Here is an 11,295-nt window from a genome sequence, read left to right on the forward strand (position 1 = left end):
GGTCCATTCATTGGGTGGTGAAGCGGCGAACAGTCGACGCCAGCGTCCTCACTACCCACATTCACACACCAATGGTGGCGAGCTAATACTGACAGACTCATTGGAGGCAATGTGGGTTTCAGTGTCTTGCCCAAGGACACTTTGACACGTGGACAGGAGGAGACGGGATTCGAACTGCCAACCTACGGATCATGGACACCTGCTCTATACCCTGAGCCATAGCCTCCCCCATAGCCCTTTAGATTGGCTATATTGCAGTATAAATAATGTAAATATAAATCAAGCATAACTCGAACTCGTGGTCTCTCGTGCGGAAAGAAACACTAAAGCGAAACATCGAATCCACTAGCCTAACAATGTGTAATTAAAAAAGGAAATCTACTGTACTTGTTGGAACACATTTGGCCCTCAGAAGCATATTGATATAGCACACACACGCACGCACGCACGCACGCACGCACGCACGCACACACACACACTATATATTTACATCACTTGTGGGGACATTACATAGACTTCCATTCATTTTTATGCAAGTCCTGTGGCCTTACCCTAACCTCTATCCCTAAACCTAACCCCTAACCCTAACCATTGTGGGGACCTACTATTTTGTCCCCACACTGTCAGAGGTCCCCTGCAGGTGACTGTGTGAACATGCGCTTAGTCCCCATAAGTATAGCTAGACAAACTCTCACACACACACACACACACACACACACACACACACACACACACACACACACACACACACACACACACGCACACACACACACACACACACACACACACACACACACACACACACTTTACAATTCAGACATAGACATATAGCAGACTCTCTTATCCTGAGCAGCTTACACATGTTTATTGAATTCTAGTCAATAAACAAGATTAATAATCACATAAACAGAGTGCAGAGAGAAAGGAGTAGGGCCTCAAAGAGACTAAGATACCAGCAGGTAAACAATGAACCTAGCATCTGTATGAACAGCATGCTATCTTAACAACATTCTGTATATTGACACTATACAGTATGATAACAGGTAATCAATGAACCTTGCATCTGTCTAAATAACATGCTATCTTTGTGGTAGAGGAAGATGCATCTAAGCAACAAAAATCGCACCTGTACACATGGTACTAGTAAGACGCCTCAGGGCGACATGCAACCTCTCCCTAAAGGGCGAGGTCATGCCAATTCTTGGCCATCTGGCCAGTGATGTATATCGGACCAGTTACCCATATATGGAGACCCCTGTTAACCATATATGGAGATCCATGTACTGTATATGGTACATCCCTTGTATGCCCACACATGGAGATCCCTGTCTGAACCAGCCACACATATATGGGCTGTCCTCCTCCATAGGGCATTCCCATATCAAGTTGGGGTCCGCTCAATATCCCGCGTCGGCAGGTTAGTTACTCGTCACGGTTACTGAGGTTAAGTTTAGGGTTAGGGTTAGAGTTAGGGTTAGTTTTAGTGTTGGAATACCGGCCCGTCGGCACACTGATGCGGACCCTCGGGGGATACCCATATATGGACTTTTACATAGGTGATGTCACCTGTGATATCACCTGTGATATCACAGTGATGTGTCAGGGGAACCCCAGTGTCAGGCGTGACCTTTAGAGATACACGGATACGTGGATGTGCCAGTTTTCATATAAACTTGCGACCTGTGGTCGCAATCAAACACAACACACGTGCATATCTCCTTGTATGGGCCGCTCTGTCCGTGACATCAGCTGTGGTGACGTCGGTCGCTGCATACTTTCTATGACGTTAGTCTCGTACTATGGACATAGGGACATAGGGATACACAAAGCCGCAAAGGAGCGGTTAGCACCGCTCAAAAACATGTGAACCATGAAGTGACCAAGATGTACGTCTGCATAGGTCTTGGTCAATTGTTATAGCATCAATGGAAAGAAAGAGGTGGTAAGAAGGGGTACAGAGAGAATGAAGTGCTACGGCATACATGGGCAACTGGCCACATGCGGCCCCCACCTTCGCTTAATGCGGCCCGCAGGTTAATACTGGAATACTGATATATTATTGAATTCAGCTGTTACAATTCCTAACATGACTAGTATAGTAGTATTTTTTTATGTAACTGCATTTGTATTATATAACTAAATGCGTTTGAAATTAAATCAAAATGTTACATTTCAGGACTCCAATTCAAAAAAATATATATATATATATATTCAGGATTCCAATATAAAAGAAGCAAAAATAGCCGATCTACAAGCTCAAAACGCATTGCAACGCGATGCGTTTTAAGCTTGTAGATCTGCTATTTTTGCTTCTTTTGTATGAGATACTAGAATGACAAAGTAGGACTTATAGCAATATGCAATGTGGCCCTCTGGAGTGAAGATGGAAATATAGTGGCCCTCGCCATCATCAAAGTTGCCCACCCCTGTGCTAGGGGGTCGAGGGTCTGAAGAGTTGAGTCTTCAGATTAACAAGTGGAATATTGGGGGTGAGTCTGCAGTTCTGACTGCAACGGGTAGTTTATTCCTCAGTTGGGGAGCCAGGTGGAAGAACATGCAGTCTAGGACTAGGATGTGTGGAGTGTTGTCAAGAGTGTTTTAGGGAAGGTTTGTGCTGCATTCTTGTGTTAGCTGATGTACAGTCAGTAAGTAAGTGGGTTGCATCAGGCCTTGAATATTTTTGGCTTGCTGAAGACCAGGCGCGCTGCGGCTTTGTGGACCATTTGGAGGGGCTTATACAAGGCGTGTGCCATGCCGGGAGGCCAGTAAGGAGGGAGTTACGGTAGTCAAGTCTTTGAGATGACTGAGGCCTGGATAAGGAGCCAGGCAGACTCCTGGGTGAGGAAGGGTCTGATCCTTCAGATGTCACTTCAGAAGTGTAAATCTTCCGGAGTGGCTGCTGCAATGCGGGGCTTAAAGGCCAGCTGACTGTCCAGGACAAACAACACTGCCTGGGTCTTTGCAGTTGGAACCGAAGCCACCAGCTAGGGAGTTGTCTATGGAAGCTGTGTGTGTGTGTGTGTGTGTGTGTGTGTGTGTGTGTGTGTGTGTGCGTGTGTGCGTGCGTGCGTGCGTGCGTGCGTGCGTGCGTGCGCGCATGCATAAATGCGCGTGCGTTGTGGGAGGAGTGGTGGGCTCTCTAGAAGAAGTTTCTTTGCCAAAAATAGCCGATCCATGTACATGCTCATAAAACACATTGTGAGCAATTGGCTGCATTCGCCGCTGGGATTTAAACGGGAGAAAACTTGGAGACAAAGAGCATGTGACAACAAATCGTCGTTGTCAGGTCGAATCCTAGTATGAAAACAGATGATTCAATTCAATTTTCACAAATTTTGCGCAGCACCCTCGTGTGATGAAGTACAGCATTCATTTACACGTAAACATGGAGATACTAGGTTTCTGCTCGACAGCAGCAGTGAAATGTTTAAATGTCTATGTCACCACTCGTCGTGCGGCACGGGGTGGAACAAGCGGTCGCTTTGATCCACAACAACGACAACGACAACGTAGCGTCGGCAGGAATGATAGCGTCTCACCCCATGGAGGTTAGGGTTAGGGTTAGGGTTAGGCATAGTTTTACTGAGGTTAAGGTTAGGGTTAGGGTTAGAGTTAGGCATAGTAAGCTAATGGCCGCTAAACACAGCTGAGCTAGGCTAGTAGATAAACAAAGAAAGAGGGGTCGCAAACGAGTGACGTCAGTGACTACACCAGTGAATGGCTGTTGTCGCCATCTCATGGTGATTACGCAGAATTACACATGTGCGCTGATAAGAGACTATCAAAGTGAATTGATCCAGGTGGCAGTAGGCTAGGGGTGTGTGGTGAACGACAAAACGAGTAGTGCTCTTACCACGATCTAACTGAGTTACCCAATCTAACTGTAACATATACTGCTGCACACTTTGTACACATACTAGAGAGGGGGAGAGAGAGAGTGAGAGAGAGAGAGAGAGAGAGCGAGAGAGAGAGAGAGAGAGAGAGAGAGAGAGAGAGAGAGAGAGAGAGAGAGAGAGACGGAGGAGAGATTTGTGATCCTCACATGTCCACCGGGGGACCTCGCCTCTTCTTTCCAGAGCGAGGTTTTGAGGGTCGTCAATCATCGGCGCTGCGCAGCAGCAGTGTCTTAAAACCCGAGACGGATGGCAGGCCAGGCCCGGACTGCATTTCAAACACGCTGCACATGCACACTCAAGAGAGATTGTGGATGAGAGGCAGCATCACCTCACGTCAGGCCTGATTATGGTCCCAAGGTAAAAGGATGGAGCTCTCACTGCGCATTCTGTATTCAATAATAATGAAGTTGCATTAGCACCGCAACGCAACGCTAGCTGATATGAACAGTAGCGGGAAGGGGGAGGCATATGGTCAGTGGTGGAAAAACCCTCACATTTCTTAAGTATCAATACTGCAATTTAGAAATACAATATTTTCATTCTACCTACAGTATGAGGGCAGATTCTGCCAATGCATTTAAATGGGAATGGAGCGTTTTTGGACAGAAATTCGCGGCAGCAAATCACCCAATTCCCATTGAAATGCATTGGCAGAATCCCTTAGGTAGAATAAAAATAGTTTACAAGTAATAGTCTGTAATACTAAATTGACTTAAAGGAGCTATAGTCAACTTTTTCATTGTAGGGCCGACACTTTGTTTACATCCTAGTCTATAGACTAGAATGTAAACAAAGTGTTGGTCTGACAATGGCCAAAATGATTATTTTATCATTATTTTACGCTTTTTGTGGTCATTTTTGAATAGAAACACATATATGAAGCTTATTTTTTCATGAAATATTTTTGAAACATTCTTTTTATTTTAGCATCCGTTTTTCAAGAAAAAGTTGACTATAGCTCCTTTAAGTTGAGTAAAAGTACATACGTTTTGGGCATCAAAATGTACTTAAAGTACCAAGAGTAGAAAGTACTTAAATTACACAGAATGTCCCATTTCACAAGTTTTCAAATGTACATAAATCTTTTGAAAATGTTCATGTGGCCGAAATGTGTATAGGGCTGAAGTGGGTAATGTATGTTTTGTAATAATAATCAAAATCGATTAGCAACTAAAGTTTTCAAATAATTGCAGTGGAGTTAAAGTATAATATTTGCCTCTTGAGATTTAGTGGAGTAAAAGTAAAAATATTGAAACTCCAGTGAATACCTCAAACTTGTGCTTAAGTACAGTATTGGTGCACTTACTAACTTTACACCACTGTATACTGTAGGCTATAGGCACAAGGTCTAGGTCTGTGGATTTGTATTCTAAACACTGTAGCATGCAAATGCCTCCACTGATTATGCACAGCTGTATTTGATCAATAGCTAAATAAGAAATGGAGTGAAAAGCAAAACCGTAGCAGTATAATTATGGTCAGCGTAGCTCTAGAAAATGCACTTGGCTTCTGACCTCTGAGAATCATTCAGCTTTGCCAATGAAGTTTGCCCCGATTTATGTCAGCATTGCATCCACAAACGAACGAGGGGGCTTAAGTTCACAGAGTTTGAGATGTTTGTCGAAATGTTGTTTGTAACTCTGTACCTCCCTGCAGTGCAGTGTTGATTTTGACAGGATATTTTGATTTAGTGTTAATCATAGTCTTTACTTGCGCAAGCAGAGCGCACACAAGTACTGTAATCGATCTACAAGCTCACTAACGCGCCGTGTTCTGAGTGTAAGGACTTTTGAAAATGCACAAAATGAATGAAGATACGTCCGGGTCTGTGTGTTTTTCTTTATTTCTTATTTCTTCTTTTATTTTTGTCACATTTCTGAGCCAATAATTTTGTTGAGTCTAGTGGACTCTTTGAGTCTATATTAACTATATTCATTCTGCTTAATTTAGTTTTGGCTTGGGCTGTGGGGTAAACATATTTCCTTTTAGAAATATAAAGAGTCTATTTGAGTCACCTACTCATGAGGCTTAGGAATGCGATAAAAACGAAACAAAATCTCCATGAATTCAAGCCTTCATGGGGTGTGTGACTGATACAGTACGTCCTGAAAATGGAAATGGTATCAGGATTCTTGGTTGGGACAGAGCGGGGGGTGGGTCAATACTGCTATTGGTTGGGAGCTTGTCAATCAAGCTAGCCACGCCCCTCCTATGGAGGACGCTATTTTATCATCAATTTTAAATACATGGGACCATAATATGACAAAACACATATCATGGTGAATGAAAGAAGACTTTAAACTAGCAACAGGAAGCATTGTGTATTTATGACAATGTTTATTTAGGCAATAAAATCAAGTGTAAAGTTTGGCAAGTTTTGGTACCAGCAGGGGGGAAACAGCGAAACTAGCGGCCATTCATATGAACTTTCTCTTGAAGTCTCTTCCTATATCGCCTCAACTTGCAAACCGGATACTATATGCTCTTGGGTGAAGTTGGTGAACTACTCCTTTAACAAACAATACGTCCGCTTCGTGACGTATTGTTTAACAATCATCAAATACTGTAAGCATCATCTTCTTCAAATGTGTAGAGGTGTATAGAAGTTCAAATGTGTCAAATGTGCTATGTATTCTAAGCATTTGAATGTTGCAGAGAAAAAATGTCAGTGGTCTGATTTACCCCTCAAAGACTCGGCACCCCACTCGAGGGTTGAGGCAGGGAGATGCCAAGGTAGCCCGTCATATTTTTCCTGACATTCTGTGTTGATCTGAAAGCGGGCTTATCATTTTCCCCCCTTTGGCATCTTTTTCGGCACTTTACTTTGTCTGCGTAAATCACCGCTATTAGAGCAGGCAATATGAGGACACCTAGCAGTGGAAATGATTCACCCGAGGGGCTAAGGCCCAGACACATGCCCAGACTCCATCATCCTCTAACAAAATGTCAAATGGAACAAAATGTCACGACAGTTTGAAGCTGGTTTACTTTGTTCCCGTTGAAGCTTTTAAGAGATTGTTATATGATTTCATGCCTGAAGAAGCTATATGTACCTTAAAATTCCCTTATTTTATCACTTAACTTTTTCCCCCTTTATAGTTGTATGTATCAGGGCAGGCATTTCATAGAGGACATTAAGTCACTCCTCAGTTTAGCCTTTCAGGCCTCTTAAAAAAAAAGTATGACCTGAGGTGAGGCCACTGTAGCCACGATGCCCGCACACATTGCTGAATGCACCGCACTGACTATTTCCTGTCAATACTGTTTTTAAACACCAGTGTCTCTTGAGATTCTGAATTCTCACCCTGACACCTCATTTTCAAATAAGTGCAGTGCTGTGATTTAGACCTGGCATTCAATCTGTTTTATTTCATGACTTTCCTGCCTCTTAGCATTTAGACTTTGTACCCTCAAAATATTGAGAACACAAAAGGCCAAGTTGCCTTGCCCCTAAAATCATTAAATTCATTCATTCATTCATTCATTCATTCAATCAATCAATCAATCAATGAGCTCCAGGAAAGGGGGGACAAATAAAACCATGAACTCCCTGAAAGCTTTCATGGCCGGAGCAAACACCATGCTTTTTTTTTCGTATTCTTCTTTTTTTACACAAAAGAAAGGAATAAATAAAATAAAAGGAAAGCTAGAATGTGTTTTACTGTGATCTCCCGAGAAGCTACCTGTCATCTGGGGAGAGGACTGGTTTGCGGCTCCTTCTCCGAGCATCAGTTGTCAGGAAAGCACAGCAGAATTTGACAGAATAGTCAAAAAGATCTATTCTGTACAATCCTGTCCTTTCTTTGACGTTCCCCCAGTGTGATACTGACATGACATTTGACAGCTTCCTCTCCTTCACACAGCTCCGCAGACACTGATGCCACGCTAACCTGGATTTGACACTTGTGTTATAAACCAACCCCCCTGTTTTATATGCATTGGGCCACTTTTAGTCTGTCTGTCTGTCTGTCTGTCTGTCTGTCTGTCTGTCTGTCTGTCTGTCTGTCTGTCTGTCTGCCTGCCTGCCTGCCTGCCTGCCTGCCTGCCTGCCTGCCTGCCTGCCTGCCTGCCTGCCTGCCTGCCTGCCTGCCTGCCTGTCTGTCTGTCTGTCTGTCTGTCTGTCTGTCTGTGCTCTCTATGATGCCATTACTAAAGGCTGTCATCACACATATCACAGCCCACTAACTAACAACAGCCATTTGTGCTGACACCGGACATGTCCATATATGGCTATATCTGTCCACACAGACAGAGAGAGCACTCAACCTAATCTCGCTCTAGGGTGGAAACCTTGTATATCCAAAAACTATTATTTTCACTACTTTTGTATGGGAATTAGTTCAAGGGAAAAATATCATAAAAAAGTTGAAATGTGGAGACTGCAATGAGATGAATCACAGATGACTGACATCGTTGACAGGCCATATGGGATCTGAGATGATGGATCATGGACGTTACAAGACCCCATCTTGTTTTTAGAGCCAGACCCATATTGGTTGCAGCCATTATTGACTTTCTTGATGACCATGATTATCTGCAATTAGACAGCTGATGAGTCCTTATTTGAACCACTTGGCGTCCCTAACAATTGCAGACGCTCACAACACATCACAACTATAAGCTTGTAGATAGTCTATTTTTTATTTTCTGTTTTTTGAAGAAAAGAAAAATCAAAACTCGGTTTGAAGTGAAGCGGTGAATCTGATTGTCTAGAGCTACAGAATTCAGAATTCAGAATGAATGAATGATTTTATCTGGAGGGCCGGATTGTCATGTGAAGCTTGACCAATCCTCAAACTATGGTCTCATTGGACATTTTTAATCATCCAATCATCAGACCGGGACGGACACTACACACATATTCTGGACGTACGGGACAGATAAAACCTGTTCATTCTGGACTGAAATGACCATATATGAACATGGGGGACACATTTACGGACAGATAAAACCTGTTCATTCTGGACTGAAATTACCATATATGGACATGGGGGACACACAAAGCCACTCCTTGGAAGCGGCTTTCACCGCTTCAAAAAAATCATATTTAAGTTTGTCAAATTGATTTAAATTGATGCAAAAAAAAGTTAGACCAAGGCACTCTTGAGGGACAGTTAAAAGAAATATAAAAAAGCACCTACGCGTTGCGGCACAATGCCTTCTTCAGGGTGACTAAAGGATTCAAATTGATTTAGAACTTTAAAACACAACGCTATCAGTCAAAACTCAAAAGCATCGATAACCGGTAGCGTTGGCAGATCTCTACTTGTTTCTTTTTTGACCGTTAATTTCCCCTTCTCTCCATGCTATATATACTCAACTTATAGAAGTTAAAAACCTTTCCAGGAGCAGCACGGGGCCTTGACCTTGGCCGGTGGAGTGGCTTCCAGGTCTACTCCCCGGCTCTGCCCGCTGCCCGCAGCCTGAGGAGGCTCCTCACTGCCCTCGGGAGGCAGCAACCTCTCGGCCACGGCCGCGAAGATCTCGTCCACGTTCGCCGAAGTCTTCGCCGACGTCTCCATGAACAGCAGGCCGTTGTCGTCCGCGTACGACCGCGCGTCCCGTGCGTCGACGGCCCTCCTGTCGGCCAGGTCGGCCTTGTTGCCCGCCAGAGCGATGACCATGTCGGGGCTGGCTTTCGTCCGCAGCTCCTCCACCCAGCTCTTGGCCCGCACGAAGGACGGCTCACTGGTGATGTCGTAGACCACGACGGCGGCCTGGGCGCCCCGGTAGAACAGGTTGGCCAGGCTGTGAAAACGCTCCTGTCCCGCCGTGTCCCAGATCTCCAGCCTCACCGCGGCGTCGCCCAGGCACACCGTGTGGCTCAGACGGGCCGCTCCGATCGTGCTGTCCTGCGACTTGTGGAACACACCGCTGACGAGGCGGATGGCCAGGCTGGATTTCCCCACAGCCATCTCGCCCAGTAGCACCAGTTTAAACCATTGGGCGTGGGGCCCGTTGGGTCGCATCGCTCCTCCCTGATTGGAGGCCATGAACTCGTCAGATCCCCTGGGTCCTGTCTCCTGGGTGTCGCTATTGGGACTTCAGATTTTGATTATATTATGTACGTCATCGTGTGTGTACAAGTTGTTACTGTGGCACATAGAGGCTAGTCACCATGATGTCAGAGTGATGACATCAGGGATCTCCATATATGGGTATAAAAGAGACACAGATGGACCTGCCCGACGCCTCGCTCATATTGCTCACGTCTCCCATATAGTCCTAGGCTTATATGGTTATGGCTGAGTCAGAGTGACATCAGAGGTCCGCCCACCGGCCCTCCCATTAGCCGATTTTAATATAAGGACGCAACTAGACTGCACTCTGTCGAGGTGACAACTTGTGCCTTGTGCCTACTACATATGGCCTACTTGTGTGCCAGCACTGCAGAGCACGACAAGTACAGCAATCTTGTTATTTAATTCAGGTCGCACTTGTTGTTGGTGACATCAACACCAACAACATCAAGTTGGTGACGTGTGCCTCAAGTTAGAAGTAGGACGTTCCCATATATGTGCATGACCATATGTGTGGTCAGATCTTCGGTCAGACTAAAGTTTTCAAATAATTGTAGTAGAGTAAAAATACAATATTTGCCTCCGAGATGTAGAGTAGAAGTACAAGAATTGAAAATCGGAAATTCTCCAGTAAAGCAAAAGCACCTCAAAATTGTAAATATGCACTCAGTTACTTTCCACCACTGGTCCTTGGGATGGAAAAAGTTTGACAACCCCTGTGATAAAAGATAGACCTTGAAACTAAGGAAACTAAGGTTGTTGGCCAGAGAAAATGTAAAAAAAAAAGAAAGACAGACAGGAGAGAAAGAGACAAAGCGATGAAAGCAGAACTTTCCGAACCTCCTGGGCTATTTTCTATTCCTTTTTTTAAGATTCTGCCGGGTATCAGGTGGTGGCGGTACTTTGTGTGGACCAGGCAATTACCGAAGATAAAAGTGGTGAGACATTGTCTGCTCCGAACTCATTACCACCTATCTTCTCTGATATTGTCCTCAAACATACGTGCACATTTCATTTGCTTCAAGCCCCGAGCCCACAACCTGCGAGCTCACTTTCAACGCATTATTTTCCTTTTTTCTTCTTTTTTTTTTTACCACACTCCATTTTCCAAACCCCCCCAATTCAAGCTGTGTAGATTAGTGTGAAATACAGTCGGAAAAATATGAGTCACCGATAGAAGGAGAGAGAGACTAACAGGGTGAAACACATCTGAGAAAACAACTCAAAAGCCTCCACTTGTTTACAGGAACTGGCGTATGTTGCTTACAGCTAGTCCTACAGTACCTAAGCCCCCTGCTGGGTTAGAAGCATGATTTATTTTACTATGGCTGCGTGCCGTGTCGCACCTTCCAAAATAGCAGATGTACAAGATCACAGTG

General features: G+C 44.4%; 1 protein-coding gene across 1 annotated transcript; it reads right to left on the reverse strand.

Annotated features, from left to right (window-relative positions):
• Positions 1–9,226: 9,226 nt before the first annotated feature.
• Positions 9,227–9,889, reverse strand: LOC308303770 (ras-related protein Rab-5C-like; the record flags this gene model as incomplete). The annotated part of the gene is made up of 1 exon (XM_080748265.1): positions 9,227–9,889. The coding sequence occupies one exon, from the start codon at positions 9,887–9,889 to the stop codon at positions 9,227–9,229; it is 663 nt and encodes a 220-aa protein (XP_080604391.1).
• Positions 9,890–11,295: the final 1,406 nt, after the last annotated feature.

The sequence above is a fragment of the Nannobrachium achirus genome, assembly GCF_963921795.1.
Source record: "Nannobrachium achirus genome assembly, chromosome: 18".
In the NCBI taxonomy this organism is placed as follows: domain Eukaryota; kingdom Metazoa; phylum Chordata; class Actinopteri; order Myctophiformes; family Myctophidae; genus Nannobrachium; species Nannobrachium achirus.